At 37.6% G+C, this 25105-nt stretch overlaps 2 protein-coding genes across 4 annotated transcripts; both read right to left on the reverse strand.

Annotated features, from left to right (window-relative positions):
- Nucleotides 1-5279: 5279 nt before the first annotated feature.
- LOC146659367 (C-X-C chemokine receptor type 3-like) lies at nucleotides 5280-9480 on the reverse strand. Its single transcript, XM_085421865.1, has 3 exons — nucleotides 9397-9480; nucleotides 6528-7538; nucleotides 5280-6421 (listed from the first exon to the last, which is right to left on the reverse strand). The coding sequence occupies exons 2-3, from the start codon at nucleotides 6906-6908 to the stop codon at nucleotides 5687-5689; spliced, it is 1116 nt and encodes a 371-aa protein (XP_085277991.1). The 5' UTR covers nucleotides 6909-7538; nucleotides 9397-9480; the 3' UTR covers nucleotides 5280-5686.
- Nucleotides 9481-10340: 860 nt separating this feature from the next.
- Nucleotides 10341-15041, reverse strand: LOC146659368 (C-X-C chemokine receptor type 3-like). 3 transcript variants are annotated; one of them, XM_085423372.1, is made up of 3 exons: nucleotides 14929-15041; nucleotides 11556-11942; nucleotides 10341-11449 (listed from the first exon to the last, which is right to left on the reverse strand). In XM_085423372.1, the coding sequence occupies exons 1-3, from the start codon at nucleotides 14929-14931 to the stop codon at nucleotides 10715-10717; spliced, it is 1125 nt and encodes a 374-aa protein (XP_085279498.1). In that variant the 5' UTR covers nucleotides 14932-15041; the 3' UTR covers nucleotides 10341-10714. The 3 variants fall into 3 exon arrangements, with proteins under 3 accessions (XP_085279498.1, XP_085279500.1, XP_085279499.1); XM_085423374.1 differs by lacking the exon at nucleotides 14929-15041 and adding an exon at nucleotides 12765-12970; XM_085423373.1 differs by lacking the exon at nucleotides 14929-15041 and having other exon boundaries at nucleotides 11556-12970.
- Nucleotides 15042-25105: the final 10064 nt, after the last annotated feature.

The raw sequence follows: 25105 nt of genomic DNA on the forward strand, positions 1-25105 counted from the left end.
AACATAATGTCATAAACTTAATGAATGTTAAAAAAAATATGTAACAGGAAAATATCACCCTTCACAACATCACAGTTTAATATACTGTAGTTTGTCACTGAGAGCTAAAGGTGTGTATACAAACAGAAAAACAAACAGTAAAGAAAACAACACAAAACATCCTTTCTGCATCAAAATTTCATTTGTGATTATTTAGTAAATTCTTAAACTCATAATTAATTAATGTATAAAGAGAGTGGTCAGTGTACTTCAAATACATAATATGATGTTAACCCAAATTTTACAATAATGACATACTCGAGAAAAATGAGAAATAGCCAGCATAGGATTATATATATATATATATATATATATATATATATATATATATATATATATATATATATATATATATATATATATATATATATATATATATATATAGGAATAACATAAAAACATACCAAACATACCAAAGAAGTCTCTGATATCGTAGATCATAAGAATCTGACCAGTAAAAGAGCTCTACCTCCAGAAGTGCTGATAAAAAGCATCCGATAAAAGCATGTAAAGCAGTTAAAGAGGAAGCTTGCACAAACACTAAAGACAAAAACAAAACATTACCTCCTCTACCTTGTGCTGTGTAAGAGGTTTGATGGGGTTTTTATTATAGAAAATTGTTCATGTTGTTTTGAAACAGTATTTTTGTGAAAAAATATAACAATAACTTTAAAATTTCAGCTTTACTTTTTAATTTACTCTTTTTTCCAAGACGCTGAGAATTAGGTTTCAGGCCTCATTTAAAAATGTAGCTTACATTTTTACAGAGCTATAAAATAATCCAAATATATGAAATGTAACTGCACTTCATATATTTAAATTGTGTGTTTAAGATGTCTGGAATTAACTACAGCAGAGATAACTGAACCCATTTATAAATTTGCTGTAAAACTACAATTTTCTTTCTCCTTGTTGACCTTCCATTTTTGTTAATAATGTGAAGATAAATATATGATATAAACTTTTATGGAATCTGTGTGCAAGTTGCGGTTCCACTTTAGATTTACACATTTCATAACCCTGTCAAATAAAGAAAAGTTAACAAATTACTCAACTGGTGTCAAATGGAAACTGAAACCTAGGAACCAGTAGTGCCAATCAAAGTAAAGTAGCAACTGTTTGATGGGGGTTTTTTCCTAATCTATCTTTCGGTTTTGATAGCTGCCCTTGTATAACTTTAACGATCATTAAGTCAGTGTCAGTAAGATTTCTTTACCTGGCTTTTTGGTCCTGTGAGTGTACTGTATTAAAATGGACTTGTTTGTATTAATTTTAATAATGCATGTTGTATGTTCTGATGTTTTTTTTTTACTTCATGTTTGTCTATTTTCATTTGTAAGCTCAGTCAAGATTTGTTATTTTTGTCTTTTTTAGAGACATATTGCCAAAAGTATTCCCTCACCCATCTAATTTATTGAATTCAGCTGTTCTGCTCACTTCCACGGTCACAGGTGTACGAAATCAGGCAGCTAGGCCTGCAGACTGCTTCTACAAATATTTGTGAGAGAATGGCTCGCTCTCAGGAGCTCAGTGGATATCAGTGTGGTATTGTGATAGGATGCCACCTGTGCAACTTGTACAGTTGTGAAATTTCCTCACTAATAAATATTCCACAGTCAGTTGTTAGTGGTATTATAACAAAGTGGATGTGTTTGGGAACAACAGCCACAAATAAGTAGCCAACCTAAAATCACAAAGTTGGCTCAGCGGTTGGGTATGGGGTTGTGAACCTTCTGCAGAGCCAGTCAGTATAGACCTCCAAACTTCATGTGGCCTTCAGATTAGCCCAAGAACAGTGTGTAGAAAGCTTCATGGAATGCATTTACACTAGTGTGAAAATATGTATATGATGAAAAACGTTACTGAATAAGCATGTAAGTAAGGTAGTCACACTTTCTGTAAATATTCCTGTGAAATCAAAGACTAAACCTGAAAATAATCATCAGTTTAATTTAGTTGTAAGTCGTGCTTCTGAATTTTTTAATCTTTTTTTTTTCAAAAAAACAAATATAGCATTTTTAACCCTAGAACACTATCGCTGGGTGATTTACACCCGAGAAAATACATTTACATGATTTCTCTCTCCTGAAGCTGTTTGCGTGTCGAGGAGCCTGTGCCATCACCAGGGAAGTCTCAAATGTCCCAGGAATGGGTGGACCAAAGACCAGCTTTCCAGAGTCATTATTTTGTTTTAGGAGTTTTATTTTTCATTTTGTTAGACATGGCACAGTTGAAAGTAAAAGAAGACCACTCTAATTTGTCATGTGTTGTCATATTTTGATATATTTGATTACTTTTCATTGGTTATATTATACCGGGTATAAATCACCCGGCATTAGTGATCGTGTTACTATTTATAGCGATAGTGTTCTAGGGTTAATATATGCCAGTGTCCCCTTATTATTTTAGTCCATTGCAATTAATGGGTAAACAAATAAATGAATGAGCCATAATCTTTCTGAGCTTAATGCTGAAAAACAGAAATAATCATTTTTGGTTCCAAAAATTAAAGTAAATGAAATTCAATACTACAGATCAATTTTTAAAAAAAATAGCATAGTTATGGATGCTGATTTAAATTTTAATAGTTATACAAAGACCATTACAAAATCCGTTTCCATCTTAAGGATATTAGAATTACAATTAAGAGATACTAAAATGCTTATTATGCATTTATTTTTTGTAAGCAAAATTACTGTAATTCAATGTATATCCAAAATCCTGTTGCTAGGACCGACACCAGGAAAAATTTATCATATTGAAATAAATTTAATCATTCTACTGGCTTCCTGTCTGTAAAGGGACTGATTGTAAAATACTGTTAATGGTTTATAAAGTATTGAGGGCACTGGACCTAAATATACTGGTGATCTACTTGAAGTCTGTGAGGCTCTTAGGTCTGTTAGGCTTACTTAATATCCTTAGCTTGCCTCCACCAGTGTATGAATGTGAGAGTGAATGAATAGTGGTATTGTAAAGCGCTTTGGGTGCCTTGAAAAGCGCTATATAAATCCAATCCATTATTATTATTATTATTATTATTAGGTCTAGAACCAAAACAGGTGAGGTAGCATTTAGTATTTATGTTTCTCAGTTGAGGAATAAACTTCCTGTGGTGTGCAGAATCTTTTTAAAATTTGGGTTAAACGTTGTTTTGTTTTCTGAAGCTTTTATATTGAATATTTACTTCATTTTCATTTAAATATTGTCTTCCTATTTTTTTTTTATATAATGTTTGCCTTTTTATGTCATTTTTTTGTCTTTGTAAACAATGTTGGATTCTTTTTGTATGAAAGATGCTATATGAATAAATTTGACTTGAAAAGAGGTTTTCGATTTTAGTCTAGACGTGTTTTCTGTGTGTCAGTAACTTTTGTAGTAACTTGTATTCATATTTTAAGTTTTTGTAGTTTCCGGCACAAAGTCAAATTTAAAACAAATTTTATGCCATTTCTATATAAAATAAAGTAAATTAAACTAATTAGTCACCAGGCTTCAAATGGAAACTGAAACTTGGAGACCAAACTCATCAAAGGAAGGTCTCAACTGTTTGATGAACTGCTTGTAGTTTTGACACGTTTCCAATTTTGCCTTCATAGTTTAGTGATTTTAGTGAATAATCATCAAAGTTCCATTGATTGGCATTTTGGTGCTGTGGGGATTGTTATATTGGAAACAGACTTTATTATGGTTTAAAATTATATAGTCTTCATTTTAATATTTTTTACAAAATATAAATCAAGATACAAAAAAATAGTATGAAATATAAGCTGTTGAAAACATGTTAATCTGTTTAAACTAATGATTCTCATGTTGTTGTGACTTATTTCTATTACAATACTGCCCGGCAATTAGAAAAAAGAAATATTATTAGCTGTCATGTTCAACTACAGAAGATACCAAAATAACCAATGCCCATTTCAGGTTATCTAACACAACAATATACAAAAGCACACTGTACATTCTGACGTTTATGTATTTCCCTGGTCTTGTCTTTGTCAGATAGCAAGGGAGTTGGAGGTCTCAGCAGATTCAAAAATGGTGCATCTGTTGCTGACAAAAGACTGGATTTTTGCACTAGTCACCTTGCAGGCAAGAGACCTGAGGATGCTCAGGAATTAACAGCAAAACTTCACACCCACAAAAGCATACAGGATGGGATTGAGGCAGCAGTGAATGAAACCCACACAGGTGGTCACTGTCTTTGCTTTCTCCAGAGATGTTGTGCCTGAACAAGTTTCTGTGTTGTTCTAAAAATGAAAGGCTTCCACCAAAATCATGATGTTGTACGGTGTCCAGCAAATAAAGAAAACCACCACCACAGCCACAATAAATTTAAAAGCTCTCTGCTTTTGAAGGCTCTGGGCACCACACCTCAGGATGCGGGAGTAGGAGAACATCATAATGACTGAAGGGAGCGCAAAGCCCACTATGAGATAAATCATGCGTGATGCCAACCTCCAATTATATACGGCATTCTCACCAAATTTATAATAGATGCGAACACATTCTCTTCTGCCTTGTCTATCATCATCCATTAAACCCTCATCTTTGAGAAAATGTCAACAACTTCTTGAGTGAAAAAAAAAATGCTAGCAAGCTATCACACTTCAAACCACAGCAGATTTTAACACACAGTGGTCTGCTACCTTCAATTAAAGGTGTGTCTACAAACTGGAAAAACAAATGATTAAATAATACAAAGTAAAGCAAGTGTTCATCCTCAAAAGTAGGGCTGGGTATCGTCACTGATTTCTAGAATCGATTTGATTCCAATTCACAAGGTCCCGAATCGATTCGATCCACGATTCGATTCAATTCGATTTGAATCTGGGAAATTTTGACAGTCAGAAATATTATAATTCAGATCAGTACATTTACATATTTTTGTATGTATAAAAAGGAAGCTGACACACGCAAGTCTTTATAAAAGGTGTGCGTCCACCATATGATGGGCCACACAGGGTTCTTAAGCCAGACGAAAAACATTTCATTTTGGACTTTGGCGGTCGGCAGGAGGTTGTCTCTGTTGACAGACTTGTGTCATGTGAGGAGAAAAGACACAGGCACACTATGCTGACAGAATGTGATGAGACGATGCTCGTCAAATATTATTATATAATATATTTGTTAAAAGCATATTTCTTTGTTGTGGAATAAGATAAATAAAAGGAATTGTAATAGCTAGAACTCCATGTATATAATAATCCAAAAATAAAATAAACAAATGCATTTCATTTAGCTGATGGTTTATTTGAACATTTTGCACAAAACATAAATCAATATACCCAAAGAATTTGTATAAAATACAAGCTATTGAAAACAGATTAATCTCAAACATATAAATCTCTTTACACTTATAATTCTCATGCTCTCGTGGCTTATTTCTATTACAATGCTGCCCGGCAATCAGAAAAAAGGAATAAATTTTAGCTGCTAACAAAAACGTATGAGTGGCGGATTGACAAAATCATTTCTGTCTTGTCACGTACAACTACAGAAAACAACACAATAACCACTGCCCATTTCAGCAATTAAACAAAACAATATACAAAAACATACTGTATGCTCTGATATTCATGTATTTGTCTTAATGTCCATTCAGCTTAGTTGGTCAGCTGGATCAGATTTGTTGTTTTTGTCTTTCTCAGATAGCAAGGGAGTGGGAAGTTTCAGCAGACTCGGACCACATGGAGCTTCTCCTGTTGCTGACAAAAGACTGGATTTTTGCACTTGCCACTTTGCAGCCCAGAGACCTGAGGATGCTCATGAGCTGACGGCGGAACTTCACACCCACAAAAGCATACAGGATGGGATTGAGGCAGCAGTGAATGAAACACACACACTTGGTCACTGTTTCAGCTTTTGCCACAGATTTTGTGACAGAACAAGTCACATTATTTTTGGAGCAATTTATTGTATCCACCAAAATCATAATGTTGTATGGCATCCAGCAGATAAAGAAAACCACCACCACAGCCACAATAACTTTAAAAGCTCTCTGCTTTTGAAGGCTCTGGGCACCATACCTCAGCTGATCCAGGATACGGGCGTAGCAGAAAATCATGCTGGCTGAAGGAAGCACAAAACCCACTATGAGATAAATCATGCGTGATGCCAACCTCCAATTATATACAGCCTTCTCACCAAATTTGTAATAATTGGGAACACACTCTCTCCTGCCTTGTCTAGCATCAAATAGTTCTTCTAAAAAAATCCAGTCAATGATAGAGAGAAGCAGGGAAAAGCACCACACCATCAGGCAGCTGGTCTGAGCAACCCAAGGCTTCTTTCTTGAGTACATCTGTGTAGCATGGACGATGGACAGGTAGCGGTCCAGACTGATGCAGGCCAGGAGAAGGATCCCACTGTAGAAGTTAATCTAAAGAGATAAACGAGAGATGAGAAAGGCATACTTTGAAACCTCTGCTAAATTAATTGAAAATACAGATATTTTCACTGCATTTTTACTTCAGGACAATACTTACTGTAAAAACACTTCCAATGATCTTGCAAAGGGGAGTACCAAATGTCCATCCATCACTTTGGGCATACTGTACTGCCCATATGGGCAGCGTCACCAGCATCAGGATATCTGCCACTCCCAGATGGAGGATGAAAATATCTGTCACACTCCAGGTCTTCCTACTCCGAGCCAGTATTCCCAACAGCACGCCATTCCCAAGCAGACCAACAACAAACACCACAGAGTACAGAACTGGTATGAACACAGCTTCAAAGTTCACAACCTTAGTCAGGTCATAAATATCACCCCCTTCATAAGAGCTGTTCCAGTATGAAACGTTTTCAAATAAATCAGACCAGTCAAGGTCCTCCCCTGTCACTGTAATCTTTCCATCTTCCATCATCTGTGGACAAACAGAGAAAAGGCCGTTAGTTTGGTTTTCACTTAGATTTAATTATCTGGCTTGTGAAGTGTCTTTGAACCACATGGTCAATCAGCCATCAGTCTAAGTACTGTGTTTTGAAGATTGTTTGCTTTTGTTGAAAAGCAAAAATGATGTTTTCCTTCAGGCCTTTTTTAAAAACATTTACATTATAAAAAGGTTGCATGTGAGCTAAGGGCTTTATAAAAAAAAAAAAAAAAGTAAAGCTGCTGCATTATCTATTTAGTGCCTTCCAACTAAAGTAGTAAACTTTTTCCAGGTAAAGAACACAGTGTTTTTTAATAGATAACATTTTAACTGTGAGAACAGAGTGAGATACCACAGAAACTGGATACATAACACTTCGCTTTGTAAGGTTTATAATTTTATTTTTGATGAACTGAATTATTTGTACCAATCAACATGAGGCAGTGTCAAGCATTTCAGTCATACTATTGGTTTATTTTTTAATTTATTAATTTATTTTAACTGTTTTGTATTCAATCTTCCTCTTCTTTTATTTTGTGGTACAACCTGAGTTAGGTCATATATATCACTCCCCTCATAAGAAATGTTGTCCCCTGTCCCTGTAATCTTTTCATCTTCCATCATCTGTGGACAGACAGAGAAAAGGACATTAATTTGGTTTGATCATCTGACGTGTCAAATGTTTTTCAACCACATGGTGGTGCCATCAAACTATACATCTGCAGTGCTTTTGCTTGGTTGTTTTTGGTGACACAAACTAAATGCAAAAAATAATGTACTATTTTTCTGTATTTAGCTTAATGAATTCAACAAAATTTTCACAGTAATTTTATTTATACACTGCCAAATTTACAACAATGGTTCCTATTAAGGCACTTTAAATTGTAAGGTAAAGACCCTACAATAATATAAAGAACCCAGAAGAATCAGACAATCTAACACGATGAAGCTTCTGGCAGAACCGGGCTTAGGTAGTGGCTGCCATCTGCTGCAAACAGGTGGAGGTGACGAGAGGAAGACAAGACAAAACACAGAACATTTAGGTTTTTTTAAAATCTCAGCTATCAGATTTATTGTATCAAGACAAAACTGCTCTATTAGACATCCAGTGCATTTCAGAGAACGTTAGAAACACTTTCCAAATGTTTTCCAGGTAAAGAACTAATACCAACTACAAACCATAAGGACAGCATGGAAAACCACAGAACCTGCATATATCACATTTGAATGTGTGGAAGCCAGATTGTAAACTCAAGAAGCAGGAGATAAGCACAAACATCAATTTTAATACTGTTAGTATTACAAAACACTTGCAGAGAATGGCACATGACATTAGGAACCTCCTAGGAAACCACGCAGCAAGGAGCACACAACCATGTGGGACAACACAACAAATGACAAAGGGAGACCGAAACAATATTTACACACACAGGCTAATGAAGGGAGAGGTAACAGGCGGGAGGAGTGCTGACACTGATCGGGAAAACAAGAAAATGTTTCTGATGTACAAACTTGACACAGAAAGACAAAACAACAAATACAGAGACATGACTGAAGGAACAGAATGGGTTCACAAAAGGGAACTAACAAACCTTTCGGCAACTTAAATCTAAGCAAGGAACTAAGAATGTAGATTTTAAAAAAACTCATCAGCACAGAGAATACAAAATTACTTAAGTAACAAAAGGCTAGAAAGCCTGTACATAAATCCCATCTCAAAACCAAAAAGAAATCATCAACACACACACACCATCATACCATCACAGGATCCATAATATTTTGCTCTGTAAAGTTTTCAGGCATCTGAAATGTTAATTTATTCTTTATGGTTTTTTTGTCCCTTTAATTTGTTTTACATTCATTTTTTTAAAAAAAATCTAGTGTTAAAATTTTGGGAGGACAAATTAATGTGCACATTCAAGAGGAAGCACATTTAAATTCAGTTTTCAAAAAATTAAGAGCCAGAAGGCTCTAAACATTAATCTGAATTTTAATTCTCTGTGACTCAATGGTATATCATGAAAAAATAATCATTCTTTTGTTAAAATAAAGGATCCAAAGAGTAGTATCACATCCATTAAACCCTCATGTTTGAGAAAATGTCAGCAACTTCTTGAATGCTAAAAAATATATATTGTAACAAACTATCACACTTCAAACCACAGCGCATTTTAACACGCCGTGGTCTGTTACTGTGAACTAAAGGTGTGTCTACAAACTGAAAAAGAAATAAGCAAATAATACAAATTAAAGCAAGTGTTCATCCTCAAAAGTCAATTTGTGCTCATTTTGTAAATTGATAACCACATTTATTTGTCCAGAGAGGAGAAAGTGCAATTTAATCCATAATGTGATGTGTGTAAAGAAAGGTGAACAAAAATTCTATAATAATGAACTGCAAGAGGAATCAAAACTAACTAGTATACAATGATAAAACAGTAAATACATTAAAAAAAAAGATAGGCATGAAATAAAAACATACCAAAGCAGAAGTCGTTGATATTTTAGATCACAGAAATATGCTCAGTGAAAAACACCTCTACCTCCAGCAGCACCGATAAAAGCATGTATTACCACTGAAGAGGAAGCTGACATAAGACAGACTCAGACAAAAGCCAAAAAACCCCTCCTCCACCTTGCAGAGCACATTATACATAAAAACTCCATCAAGATGTTTGGTAGTTTTACACAGTCTTAGAGACACCATAACTAAAGTGAAGATAATCTCACTATTAATATTTATTCTATTTCTTTTTTCTTTTTTTTTCAAGACAGTGAGAATAAATTTGATCCCTTATTTAAAATGTCATATGTATTTTTAACTATCTATAAAATAATCCCAATCTGTAATTGTTGCCCCTCTGTTTATGTTAGACCCTTTCACCAACATGAAGATTTGCATATGATAAGAACGTTTACGGGGTAAGTCTGTAAGTAAGGTGGTTACACTTTCTGCAAATGTTTCTGTCAAATCAGAGACTAAACCTGAAAACGCACATCAGTTTCATTTGTTTTAAGTTTTGTTTCAGATTCTTTTGACATTTAAAAGAGGTTTTGATTTTAGTCGATATGTGTAATCTGTATGTGAATAATATGTGTCCTTTTTTATTCATATTTTAGGTTGTTGTTTTAAGTACAAAGATGAAAGAAAATTATTTTTTTAATGCAATTTCTTTCATCAAATTAGTCACCAGGGCTCAAATAGAAACTGGAACCCGGAGACCAGTTCACCTCATCAAAGGACTGTACACACTGTCTGATGAACTGTCTTGTAGTTTTGATATGTTTCCAAAACTCCTCCCAAAGTTGTAACAATAAGTAAGTTTACTTCAGTGAAAATACATCCAATATTCCTTTAATAAACCTGTTGGTCCTAATATTGAAAACAGACTTTATTATGATAATAAAGATTTATTGTGCATTTGAACATTTTACACATAAAACATTAATCAATATACAAAAGCAAATGTCGCATAAAATACATTCTGTTCAAAACATTTTAAGATAAAATAGTAGCTCTTTACGTTAATAATTCTCGTGCTGTCATAACTTATTTCTATTACAATACTGCCCAGAAAACAGACAAAGGAAATCTCATACACTGCCAACAAATGCAGGTGTGAGTTATTTCTGTCCTGTCACATTCAACTACTGGTGCACTAAGAACTGTAGCAAATAACCAGTGCTGATTTCAGGTAATGTAACACAAAAAATATACAAACACAAGTTGTATGTGCTGATGTTCATGTATTTGTCTCCATGTTTGTTTAGGTCAGTCAGATTTGTTGTTTTTGTCTTTCTCAGATAGCAAGCGAGTGGGAGGTGTCTGCAGACTCGGACCACATGGAGCTTCTCCTGTTGCTGACAAAAGACTGGATTTTTGCACTTGCCACTTTGCAGCCCAGAGACCTGAGGATGCTCATGAGCTGACGGCGGAACTTCACACCCACAAAAGCATACAGGATGGGATTGAGGCAGCAGTGAATGAAACCCACACAGGTGGTCACTGTCTTAATTTTCTCCAGAGATGTTGTGCCTGAACAAGTTTCTGTTTTGTTGTCAAAATGAATTGTTTCCACTAAGAGTGTGAAGTTGTACGGAGTCCAGCAGATAAAGAAAACCACCACCACAGCCACAATAACTTTAAAAGCTCTCTGCTTTTGAAGGCTCTGGGCACCACACCTCAGCTGATCCAAGATGCGGGAGTAGCAGAAAATCATTACACCAGAAGGAAGTACAAAGCCCACTATGAGATAAATCATGCGTGATGCCAACCTCCAATTATATACAGCCTTCTCACCAAATTTGTAATAATTGGGAACACACTCTCTTCTGCCTCGTCTATCATCAAACACATCTTCTAAAAAGATCCAGTCAATGATAGAGAGAAGCAGGGAAAAGCACCACACCATCAGGCAGCTGGCCTGAACAACCCAAGGCTTCTTCCTTGAGTACATCTGTGTAGCATGGACGATGGACAGGTAGCGGTCCAGACTGATGCAGGCCAGGAGAAGGATCCCACTGTAGAAGTTAATCTAAAGAAATCAATGAGAGATGAGCAAGACATATTTTGAAACCTCTGCTAAATTAATTGAAAGTACAGATTTTTTCACTGCATCTTTACTTCAGCACAATACTTACTGTAAAAACACTTCCAGCGATCTTGCAAAGGGGAGTACCAAAAGTCCATCCATCACTTTGGGCATACTGTACTGCCCAGATGGGCAGCGTCACCAGCATCAGGATATCTGCCACTCCCAGATGGAGGATGAAGGTATCTGTTACGCTCCAGGTCTTCCTACTCCGAGCCAGTATTCCCAACAGCAATCCGTTCCCAAGTAGACCAACAACAAACACCACAGAGTACAGAACTGGTATGAACACAGCTTCAAAATTCACATTCTCAGTCAGGTCGCAAATATCACCCCCTTCATAAGAGCCATTCGAGTCTGAATAGTTATAGTTTTCATAGAAATCAGACCAGTCAAGGTCCTCCCCTGTCACTGTAATCTTTTCATCTTCCATCATCTGTGGACAGACAGAGAAAAGGCCGTTAATTTGGTTTCAGCACAAATGTTTTCTACCACATGGTGGTGCTATCTATCATCTATCTATCTATCTATCTATCTATCTATCTATCTATCTATCTATCTATCTATCTATCTATCTATCTATCTATCTATCTATCTATCTATCTATCTATCTAGCATTTAGTTTGGTCATTTAGATATTCTTGATGATCACATTATAAGCAGGTAAAAAACACCGTGTTTTGTAAATAATGTCATAACTGTAAGGACAGAGTAACACCACATGAACATACATACATATATACAAGTTTTGTGATATTTTTTTTTAATAAATGGAATTTATTATATCAATAAACATAAAAGTAAAGGATTCAAAAGAGCTCTATCACATCTCATCTTTACAAAACCTGGAAACTTACTCAGTGACAAAAATATAATAGCAAACTATAACACTTCACACCACATCAGAGTTTAATATGCTGTGGTCTGTCACTGTGAGCTAAAGGTGTGCGTACAAACAGAAAAACAAATGAGCACAATGAAAGCAATGCAAACATCAAAATTCAATCATACGCAAATTGAATTTTTATGCAGAATTCATCGTTTGCATTGTTTTCAATACAAACCGATTTTAATTATTTCTTAATTACATACTTAACTGCATGCATTTGTGCAGAGAGGGGAGAGTGCAGTTTAAATGTTCAATGTAATGTGTGTACTCTTATGTAAGCACAACTGAAATTTTACAACAAGGAATGACAAATGCATGAAATTTAACTAGTATAGCCTGATTGAAAACAGCATAAAATAAAAAACATACCAAACTAGGAGTCTCTGATATTGTAGATCACATAAATCTGCCCTGCGAAAAAGAGCTCTACCTCTAGCAGTCCCGATAAAAGCATCTAAAGCTACTACAAAGGAAGCTGACATAAGACAAAGGCTCAGGCACACAAACCAAAAAAAAAACCCTCCTCCACCTCACAGGGTACGTTATGACAGTATGAAAACTCTCATAAGCTGTAAATAAGAAGTCTGATGATTTACAGAAATTTAATGAAATAATTGCTAAGACAGTTTTAAGAAACGTCTTACTTTTAAAAAGTTTTATTTTTTATTTCCTCTTTTTTCCGAGACGCTAAGAATAAAGTTTTATCCTTTAATTTAAAAAAAAACAATTAACAAACTTAAAATGTTAAACTATGTGTTTCAGATGTCTGAAACAAGCCTACAATAGAAACAACTTAACATATTTATAAATTCTCAAAAAAATTGTAAAATTTTCTTTCTCCTTGTCGCCCTTCTGTTTATGTTAAAGTAGTAGTAAAGGGCCTTTACACCAATATGGAGATATGAATACGTAAAAACACTTTCGGGGTCACTGTGTGAGTAACGTAGTCGCACTTTCCGTGAACGTTTCTGTGAAATCAGAGACTAAAAATGAAAACACTCATCAGTTTCATTTGGTTTGGAAGTTGTGTTTCAGAATTTGTTGCCATTTAAGAGAAACACACGATTTAAAAGAAATGCATTGTGTTGAGTGCTGAATTTGTCATATGTATTTGACATATATTACATGCAAATATGCTCTGATCCTGGACAAGCTCGGGCACATTGTTTCTGGCCACTGATCACAAATGTTGATGGGGTTCTTTTTTTTAAGCTTTTTTGGGGGGGGGGGGTAGACATGAGCTTAAGCTCTCTGTCACCACCAAAGATCAACCATCATCATGCAGTTTGACCAGATTTATTTCAGTGAGTAGTGTCTGATTGTCTTATTTGTATATTTTGCAGTGTTTAACTTGTTATGTATTATTCATGCATGTGCACATGTCCTCACACATCAGTTGAAAGCTGTAAAACGCTCTCTGGAATATGTTAAATTTATAAACTGCAAATTTAGATTAGATGACAATGTCATAGCACACAAGTAATGGACTTTGCATACATCCATTTAGTTTTGCCACAAAATTGAAAGACAGTGTCATAAAAGTTGATCAAATATACGTTTCTGTATTGCTTTAACTGAATTGTGCACCAGTGTTTTGTTGCATTTGTTTGCTTCAGGCCTGAAAACTTAAAAACAATTCTAAAATGTGCTCAAGCAATCAAGAAAAACTGCAATAAGGACAAGAAATGCATATAAAATAAACAACATACATGAAATCCAAATTTTAAAACAGTTTTCACAGCAAGAAATTACAACACAAATATTGTTGTAAATGCACTCTTCTTGTTACTCATGTCAGGGCGACACATTCACACTTATTTCTAATTTAGAAAAGAAAAAGTTCTCTAAAGTGGCAACGGAAGATATGCACACATAGAAATGCCTTTGGAGACCACTGATGTTCAAACCAGAAACCTTCGTGCAGTGAGGTGACAGTGCTAACCACTGCCCTACAGCACCCTTTTATAGGTCTAATTTATGTTACTATCATATTTTTCAAAAGCAGACTCTATGCAGAGAACATAAAACTGACTGAACGTGCAGTGAAATAATAGTGTAGTCATGCTGTGCATCTTTTTGTCTTACATGTCTGTTTACACAAACAAATCACACTCTGGTTTTATTAGAACAGTAGTAGTGAAGAATATTGGTGCAGAATGCATGCCCAGAGACACAGCAGCAATTCACACCATTCATATAAAGCTCCTGGACTACACAGTCTCGTCAAAATGAATGAAAAAAACAAACTGAAATTATGAATGAACAGCTACATGTTGATAGATAAGCTCCTGGCATGTCTTAACAAACCAAAAAAAAAGATAGCGTTTTATGACACTCATATCAGTGTTAAATCTCACTTTATATCATTTTCAAGATCAGCATTTCAAAGATTTAGTTACCTTCCCCCAAAACCTCAAGATATTTCTCACACCTTTTTTTTTCACTGTATTGCTCATGCTTTGTATGCAGCCACCAAACATGCAAAGATGACACCTGTGACAGAACTTGGTTTCAAATGTCTGTTTCCCCTTACCATTTACAAAAGCTTCAGATCGTGTTCCTGTTGTTTTTCACACCTTTCCTCGGCTGGTTGTGCAGCTCTTATGCAATTCATCTTAGAGGCAAATGGAAATGTAGGTACCTGTCAGAGAAAGAGAGAAAAGCACAGCTAGAAAACAGTTCTGTTGTGACCCAGATTATACATTTTACAAAGCAGCATGCATGTCTGGCTTTTTGGTTCATTCTGCAGTGGGATGCAGCACGCTGGAAACAGTGGGATTTAAACACAAGTCATTCAAATCTAACATAACATGACAACATTCTGATACAAACAAAAATATATAATATAAACACACGAATACTACTTTTTTGTCTCTAAGAAACTAATTAAAACTTGTTTGTTCACCATAAAATCTGTGCTTCTAAACTGAGGTTTGTTTTTTTTAAGCTACAGTGAAACCATTGAGATGTTGTTTTGGGCAGTTTGAGGAACTGAGAGAAGAAAACTGGCAGTTTTAATTCCTAAAATCGTTTTTGTATTGCTAAGTTTTAGCAGTAGTGAATCATTTCCTATAGCACATAGGAATCACAGTTCCAGTTTACAGGTTCAATCACATCTGCTCACTGATGTAATACCATCGGCTTCGTGTGATGTTGATGGTGTGATTGGATGTAAGATAAGATTCACAGAAGATGAATAAGCCTCTTGGCAAGATTTTTCTTTAGCAACTGTTTGAACATTTGCAGAATGGCTTCAACTTGAACCACCTCTTCCTTTTGCTTAGGCGGTTAATTTGACCACATTGTAGGTTAGTGTGCCACTAACCTGTGCCACTTGCTGAAAAAGGTTTCCGTTGTAATGCATGACTATCTATGATTGACAGAAGGGTCGGGAAGGAAAGACATAGTTCATATTGGGAAATCTATTTGATAGCGTGCTTGTTTCGACACTTCATTGGTAAGGGGACAGGCTTAGGTACACACTCGCACTCTATACAACTTACATTTAACGATGAAAAGACTTCCTCGGATATAATTCGTCATAGGTGTGAATGCTACTTTGTTTTGTTTTTGCGAAACTGCTACCATTATATAATGCACCCAGAATAAACTATTAAAACAGTACTTGATTTTAAATCCCTGAGTGATGGCAAAACAAACAGCAACAACAACAAAAAAATGTCACTTGTGCAGGTTCAACTTGTAAACAGAAGGAACTCACAGCACCTCTGTGGATTTCCTGTGTGACATTCAGTCTCAAAAAATATATTCACCCTTTCAGCTGTAGTTAAGTAAAACAGAGCTCAACAACAGTGCTGATGTCACAACAAATATGTACAGTTTATTTTGCAGATGGAAGCGTGCAAAATCCACCACCCTGTCACAGTCATGATGTATTCAGAAGTGAATTATTAATGAATCTCATTGCTAAATGTGTGGTTTTAAAGCTGCACCCTTAAAAACGCCCAACATTACAGTTACCATCAAATCAGTGCCATACACCCTACGTGATTGTCCATGATCATATGAACCATCTGGGCTGGCTGTCAGGGAACAATCATTAAACCTTAGTACCATCAGTCTAAGACACAGTACTAGACAACAGACAAAAAGAGTTGTAATGACCAAACAGTTAAAACTGGTTTGGTGTGACAGATAAGCCTCTTCTGAGCATTAATCACTTAGTTCTTCCATGGTGCACACAGGAAAATCAGTCCATCACACTTTACTACTCTATTGTGAGCAGAGTAACAAAGCTAAGTTGAGGAACTCCTCCATAACCTGGTGTTTGGTAGAGCACAGCACATTACTCTTGCTGTCTGCTCTTACTGATAGTCAGGCTTCAGCCTAATTGAGGAAGGCATCCTTCACCTGTCTGTGAACTTGGGATTACACGGAAGACAAAGTTTTGCAATGTCTCAAAGTATCATTTTCACAGTGAATAGTGGGAGGAGGTGTTCTATGTGCAAGCTGCACGCTCAGCTCTGGGGCATCCCAGGCAGGAAATACAAGGCGCTGAAAGGTCAGGTTGAGCTGTTTTCCTCTTCCCGAGCAGCAGGCAGCAGATTGGCAGGATTTTATAAAATTGCAGTGATGTTTGTTCTATATTTGACCATAAGGGCCAAAATCCTCTCATCTGTCACTGCCGTGCTTTGAGAGCAGCACATAAGGATCAGATTTGGTGCATTAAGCTGTGTGGCTGCTTCACGGCCACAACAGATTTCTAAAGTCTCAATAAGCATGTGCATCAAAGCCTCATGAGGCAGAATGTGATATCAAATATTACCAAACTGGGGAGTGCTAAAAGTAAGAAGTTTTTCTCTTTATTTTTTGGTTTATTTTAGTTTTCCAAACAAACAAAATCATTTCAGGAGTTATAATTTTTTCCCTCAGAATCTATTTTTCATGTTTTTTCCTTAATTGACTGAAAAAACTAAATATTTCACATCTAGTTTTAATTCATGTTAAAAACCTTGCTGTCTATATAGTGTGCATTCCCAGTTCCTATTATTTCACCACATATTCAGTCAGCGCTAAAAGTTGGAAACTACTTTTGGTCTTTTCAAATTATGAGAGTTTTTATTAATACCAGCCAATCAGGACTGACACTGTGAGATTTAGGCTCAAACCCTTCAGGTTTAACTACTCTGAGGGCTTTCAAAAATGACAAACAACACTTTAGATAACAGTCTAAAAAAGTTGTTTAAAAACAGACAGACAGTAAAATTGCCTGTTTAAAAGTTAGATTTTCTCCAGTTCATCAAGTGATAAAGTAAAATGTTCTCTCTCAACTTACTCCCACACACTGATAGGGTGAACTTAGTTGCCACTAACTTGTGAAGGAGTTACTCAAGTGTGAGCTCAGGCTGGTATACTATCATGTGCATGTGCCAAAGGCGTGGTACCGTCAACTTCAGGTATCAGATGAGTCAGAATAGTTGCACGTCTCTCGTTGTCATTTCTTGTGGCAATGCTGTCCCGGTTGAGGCATTCCTTCTGATAGCACTTGAAACAGGTCATATCATCCTCATCCTCTGGAGTTCTGGCAAAGAGGCTGTAGCTTGAACTGATCGGTACAGGGTTTGGATCATCAGGTGGAGCACTTTGTCCATTTTCTCCTTTTTTCTTCTTCTGCTGGGTTTTGATGGTATTCTCAGTGTGAACGAGATGGTGTCTTGCATTACATGGCTGCTATGGCCTCCCTGTATGCCCTCTCTCAATGCCCTGCCCCGATCTCATCATCGCCTCAATCACAATCTTGATGTTTATGTAGGAAATTTGCTAGGACCTTTTGCAAGTGATGAGTCAAGACTTTTCTCTTGAGCTTCTCCTTTCCCTCTGTTCCAGCATTCTGCTTCATATTTCCACAGATGTAATGTCTTTTCAGTTTCTTTTCTTCTTTATTCTATGATCTATTTTTTTCCTTCCAAATAAATTAGCTCATGCTGAGTGTTCCTCTCTGTGGAGCCCCAAAGTTTTTTACCCAAACATACGTAACACTTATAGCACCATCACCATATTTTCCCCTCATATAAACAGCATCCACCTCTTCAGTCTTCAGTGGGATTTTCTTTACCAGACCTATCCCCATGCTCACAAATGCTTAATTGTATCTATCTGGCACATTAATTTCTATCAATGTCACCTCAAATCCAAACTGTCTTTCGCTACAACCAGGCAAAACAGTCACAACAGACTTAAACGTTCGGAAAACCCTTGTCCTCAATTTACTTTCCCATTGAGAAAGTACTCTTTGTTCCCTGAGCACTGAATTTACTCAGCCTTGTGATGACAAATCTCTAGACCAAAAGCGGGCAATCAGTTTTTGTGTGGGGGTTTTGTTTGTTTGTTGTCTTTTCCCCAAAGAATTATCACAATTTATTTCACATATCTGACCTCTGAGAACAACATTTCTGGATACACAATGGGAATACATCTAGGGTCTACACTGTTTGGCCTTTTTGTGTCTCAACTATGGAAGGTAAAGCTAAAAAAAATAGATTATTCCAGTATGATCTGTCTCTGTCCATCTCACACCCCTCATTCAATCAACCAAGGCGTCAATGCTGAAGCTTGTTATGGAAATCTGAAATAAACCTCAAACAGTCAGTTTGAGTTTGAATTTACTTTGCAAAGGGATCAGCCAACAGCACAGCATGCATAATCCTGTCATGCATACATGACAGGATTATGCATGCTATACAAAGAGGTATCGTAAGTCTAGATTATGTGTCTATCTGCCATGATCACAGTATAAAGTCAGTGTGCAAAAGATACTTTACAGCTCAACATGTGGTATATCTGAAAGATCACGCTGAGAAAGAATAAGACTGTAGGGAGCTTCTCACTGAGTAGGTTCAGCTTTACACAGGGAAAAAGAGAATCGTAAAATTTTCCATCACAGTATGCATTGGGGTATTAATAAAGTCTGTATGACTAAGCCCAGTAGCCCCTGGTTACAGTGGCTTAATATAACATACAGCAAACAAAACACTTTCTGAAGTTGCATCAGAAAGTGCTCGGACTCTTTCACTTTCTGCATAACTTGTCTTACAGTTTCTAAATGTCTCAAATGACTTGCATAAATGGCCTAAAATTCATGAACCATAAATAACAATGAGAATATTTTTTGTGTTTTTTATAGAATTGATTAAAAGTCAAAATATGAAATTGCTCACTTAATAAAAACTTAAGACCTTTAAATTCGCATATCTCAGAAATGCACACGTAGATTTGTGCAGTTTATCCCCACTCAGTGTGGTGCATGCTCTCGAGCCCTGTCAGAAATGTGTGAACTGGACTCTTCACAGATACTCTGGGGGGTGGAAACCTTATCTGAACCAAGTTCCTGAGGTTACTTCAGTAATATCTTTTGCTTTGGGTCATTAAAATGCTGAAAGCTAAACCATTGCCCTATTCTCAGATCACATGCACTGTGGGAAAGGTTTTCTTTGAGTACCTCTGTGTGGGACTACATTCATCTTTTCTTTAGTTCTGGGCAGCCTCCCTGTGCCTCTGCCGAGAAGCGCTGCCATACTACAGTGCTAAGGCTCGAGGATGGTGCTAGTCCAGGGGATTTTTTCCTTATGCGCTCACTTTACATTTAAGTCAAACCCTCACCACGGTCTCCAAGTAGCTGATTGCCAGAGGAAGCAGAGAAATACTGAACCTCTATTACAGCGATGCGTTGGGCTCTTGATCACCTCCCTGACTCAGGCCCTTCTTGCTTTATTTCCCATTTTAGCCAAATGGTCAACTCTAGATGGAGTCCAGTCCAGACACAGTGATTTGGTTATGCTTTTGTAAAATAATGTAATTTTCCACTGCATTCGGGTTCTGCCATCTGTTCACAGCTTTATTAACAGTAAAAAGTATTTTTTAATGTTGAGGTTGTCAGAAAAAGAGCATTAGTTTCACAGCAAATGCATGTTTGTTTGTTGGTTGGTTAAATGAGGACTTTCTGAAGCCTCTTTACAGTTTGTTGTCCAAAATACCAAACTTGCACTGAATTGTTGCTACTGGGAGCTTCACTGTTTTGGTTCCTTTTTAAAACGTTACCAAGATTGTTCAAAAGACACACATACAAACCAAACCACACATTTTCCACACGCTGTCACTGTCCTTCTAAAAGGAATTTTTCTCTTTTATTTGTTTTCTTTTACTTGTTGTTGCAGAATTCACAGTGTCTCTGAGTTTGGTAACTTTACCGTGCTCAGTGGTTTTCAAGTATTTTGAGGCAAAAACACACTAAAGGTTAAACTGGATTATTCACACCTGCCAAAAACAAAAAAACATATCTTACCCACAGAAGAACAGTGTCATCAGTTCTTCTCTTAACTGTAAACACTTTTCTTAAAGCAACACCATCATCATCACTCCATCATCAAATTTTCTACATTTCTGGTAACGGTCTCTTTGTCGCAAACAGATGTTAAAGGCTGAGTTTAATTCATTTACTGACAAAGAGAGAAAACACACATTAATAAAAGTCAAAGATGTTTTCATTGGAAAAACTCTCCTTGTTATTTTTATTCAAATTTCCAGTGGATAATGCAGGAATATTCATTTCACCATGATGGAAATGTAGTAAAAATCAGATAAAGTGAAAGCTTTTGTTCAGCTCAAGCCTTTCCTTTGAGAAGCCAAGTTTCTCTCAGAAAGGATGGGTTAGGTTTCCTTTTCAGCTTGCTTGGCACCATGTCAGCCAACTTCTCCCCACAGTGGAGGCATTTAGGCTGAAACTATGGCCAAGCTAAAAACTCTGTAGTTAGTAGATTGTGTTGGCTGCTTGTGTTTTGCTTTAAAACAAAAGCAGTCCCCCACCACCACCACCACCCTCGCAGATTTTTGTTTTCCTCATCGACACCAGTGAGGGCCTTTGATGTGCACTAATGGTAAATGCAACTGCAGTTAAAGGGAAAGTTTACAAGATGTTGGTGATGGTTTGGAGATGATGGCACACATAAAACAGAAAGGAGGCAGAGCTGGAGTTGACAACTCCTTTTAAGCATTTTGGAGACAAAGTAAGAAAAGCAAGACTGAGATGATTTGAACTTGTGCAGAGGAGGAATAGTGGATATATTGGGGAAATTATCTTAAATATGGAGCTGCCAGGCAGGAGGAAAAGAGGAAGACCACAGAGAAGATTCATGGATGTAGCAACCCCTAAGGGGACCAGCTGAAGAAAGAAAGGTTTATGGTCAGTTGCAACGACAATTTATGGTTGAAGCCACATTTCAAGGGGCACACCTTTGGGGAACCACTCTTTAACAATCACCACTCAGAGTACGTCACGCAGTAGTGCTGCAGTGCCATCTGTTGGATACCCCGCTATCATCTCTCAGAACAGTGTTTTGTAAAACAAATCTACTGTATGATTGCATCAGTGACTAAAGGATTGATGTTCCAAATAACGCAAAGACTGTTTAATAAACTAAGATAAACAGAGGAAACCAGATTAAGTGCAAAATCCTGCTCCAGCTCTTTTATAAACTCTAAGCAGCAAACAGGAAAATGTTTTAGATTCTTCACTGGCAAGTAAAAATAAAGAGAAAATATACAAAAACAATGTGCTTGTGTGCTGCAGTTATGTATCTTCATAGATTATGCTTGCCTGGTTTAAGAATTGGTTAAGTCACCTTAAGTTATTTCTACTGCACAATGACAGCTGCTGTGTTATCTGAGCTTCCAGGGAGACGTGTTGGTACTCCATGATGTACATCAAAATATGAGGCAAAAGTAAAGGAAACACAAAAAGTAATAAAACCATCTCAAATAATATTTATTCATTGTGACAGCCTCAAGCGGCCTAAATGTACAAAAACTGTCATTCATTTGGGAAATGCATAGTGGGCATGCCTTTTTATAAATCTATGCCGTAGTTCATAGGTTTCATTTCTCCTTTCACTGGGGTGAAAACACCTTCTGTTTTATATGGGACCGCAACACATTTTTGTCCTTTGCTCTCCCCATACTGAAAAAATGTTCTACATTTTGATTACCTTTAATTTTTGAAAATCAACACCCACCGTAAGGGAAGATAGTTTTCTAAAATCTGCCTGCAAAAGCACCAAAACGTTTCACTGTGGGTCTCCTGCAGGCTAAAGTGTTATTTAGTTTCCACGCTGCAGCAAAGTGGAAAAATGTTTGTCACTGCAGATTTCAAAGGTTGTGCAGATTTCTTTGGAATAGGCTTTAAAAAAAAAAATAACCACAAAGAGAAAGAAAGACAGCCACAAGAATTGCAAACATCCAGTGGGTGAAACTTGCTTGACAGTACCTGGCACAGGGTTTTCCCCTGTGGTGACACCTATCTGTCAGTGTCATGAGAAAGCTGTCGCTCTGAAAAAAATGTGCTAGCAGATGGATGGATGGCACCATCTCTGAAACCTGAACTGAAATAACAGCAAGGAGCTCATATAAATGTTACTGGGACAAAATGGAGAATGCATGAAAGTAAAACTATGATCGAAGGAAAAGAAGAAACCTCATGTTCCTTTAATCGCTGGTCTGTTTCAGACCACAAAAGGAACATCGAGTCCCACCTGTCCAGCAACAACACACGAGAGGTGTGGCAGGGAATGCAAGACATCATCAACCACAGAGGCAGCACTGCGAAAACAGAAAACCCGAATGGGCAGCTGGCAGAGGAAATAAACAGCTTCTTCGCCCGCTTTGAAACACCACAACAGCAACACTCATCTGCTTCAGCCCTGCTCCCATCCTCATCCTCACCTGGTTCCTGCACCGCTCCACTCACTGTAACGGAGCACGATGTCAGACGTGTGCTCCTAAAAGTGAACCCCAGGAAGGCGGCCGGTGCAGATGGAGTACCTAGCAAGGTACTAAGAGCATGCGCACACCAGCTCACCCTCATCTTCACCAGACTCTTCAACCTCTCACTGGATCAGGCAGCCATCCCATCCTGTCTAAAATCAGCCACAATCATCCCAGTGCCGAAGAAGTCTCCCATCTCCAGCCTGAATGATTACCGCCCTGTGGCCCTCACACCGGTAATCATGAAATGCTTTGAGAGACTAGTCCTTCAGCACATCAAGGAATACCTCCCCCCAGAATTCGACCCCCACCAGTTTGCATACCGTGCAAACAGATCCACAGAAGACGCCATCGCCACAGCCCTCCACGCTGTGCTGAGTCACCTACAGTAGAGCAGCGGCAATGCTACGTCCGAATGCTCTTTGTGGACTACAGCTCAGCCTTTAATACAATCATCCCGGACATCCTCATCACCAAACTGGTCACTCTTGGCCTCCCTCCTCTCACATGTGCCTGGATAAAGGATTTCCTCACAAACCGGCCCCAGACTGTAAGACTCGGCCCTCATCTCTCCTCCACTCGCACACTGAGCACCGGCTCCCCACAGGGCTGTGTGCTGAGCCCCCTCTTGTGTTCTCTCTACACCCACGACTGCAGTTCGACCCACAACAACACTCTCATCATCAAGTTTGCTGATGACACCACGGTAGTCGGACTCATCTCGAAGGGAGACAAGGCAGAGTACAGAGAGGAAGTCCTGAAGCTGGCAGCATGGTGTTCAAAAAACAACCTGGCACTGAACACTAAGAAAACCAAAGAGCTCATTGTTGACTTCAGGAGACACAGCACTGACTTGGCCCCCCTCTACATCAACGGGGAGTGTGTGGAGAGGGTCCACACTTTCCGGTTCCTTGGTGTCCTTATCTCTGCTGACATCTCCTGGACAGGAAACATCTCAGTGGTCATCAAGAAGGCTCAACAGCGGCTGCACTTCCTGAGAGTCCTCAGGAAGTACAAGCTGAACTCCAACCTGCTGCTGACCTTCTACCGCTCATTCAATGAGAGCCTGCTAACCTACTGCATCACGGTATGGTACGGCAGCTGCACCAAAGCAGATAGAGTGAGGCTTCAGAGTGTGGTCAAGACAGCACAAACGATCATCGGCTGCCCTCTCCCCTCCCTGATGGACATTTATTCCTCCCGCTGCCTCACCAAAGCAGCAAACATTATCAAGGACAGCTCCCACCCTGGCTTCAACATGTTCAGCCTGCTTCCCTCAGGGAAGCGCTACAGGTGCATCAGCACCAAAACCCACAGACTCAAAAACAGTTTCTTCCCCAAAGCGATAACCACCCTGAACTCACACATGCACAGATAACACAGCCCCCCACTCCCCACTTCCTCTATATGGACCACCACTGTGCAATACCAATTCTACGTGCAACAACTCAACTGTATATACAAAACACTATTTATACTATTTATACCAATTCCATGTGCAATACTCAACTGTATATACATAACGCTATTTATTACATATTACTTACATATTACCTATATATTGTACATTATATATATATATATATGGTTTTTTCCCTATGTTAATACTGTCCATATGTACATAATGCTGCAGAACTGTATCCCCCCCCCCCAGCATGTTTAGACTGAGTAGGAGATGCTCTATATCTCATTGTACAACTGTATAGTGACAATAAAGGCATTCTATTCTATTCTATTATGGAATTTTTGAATGTCAAATTTCAGAAAAAATAAATTTCTTCACATCCTTTTCAGCACTAGAAGCGTGTCCCTCATTTTCCCACAAACAAACTCTTTGTCCTATATTGGGTTTGTTGGGATCAGCTCATCCTGCTCCCCACCAGATATTTATTGTTCCCTCCAGGACCACTAGAGGGCAGTGCTTCAAAAAACAG

This window comes from Rhamphochromis longiceps, linkage group LG11, assembly GCF_057381845.1.
Source record: "Rhamphochromis longiceps isolate RC_006_pf linkage group LG11, R_longiceps_female_GT1.1, whole genome shotgun sequence".
NCBI classification, from domain to species: Eukaryota; Metazoa; Chordata; class Actinopteri; order Cichliformes; family Cichlidae; genus Rhamphochromis; species Rhamphochromis longiceps.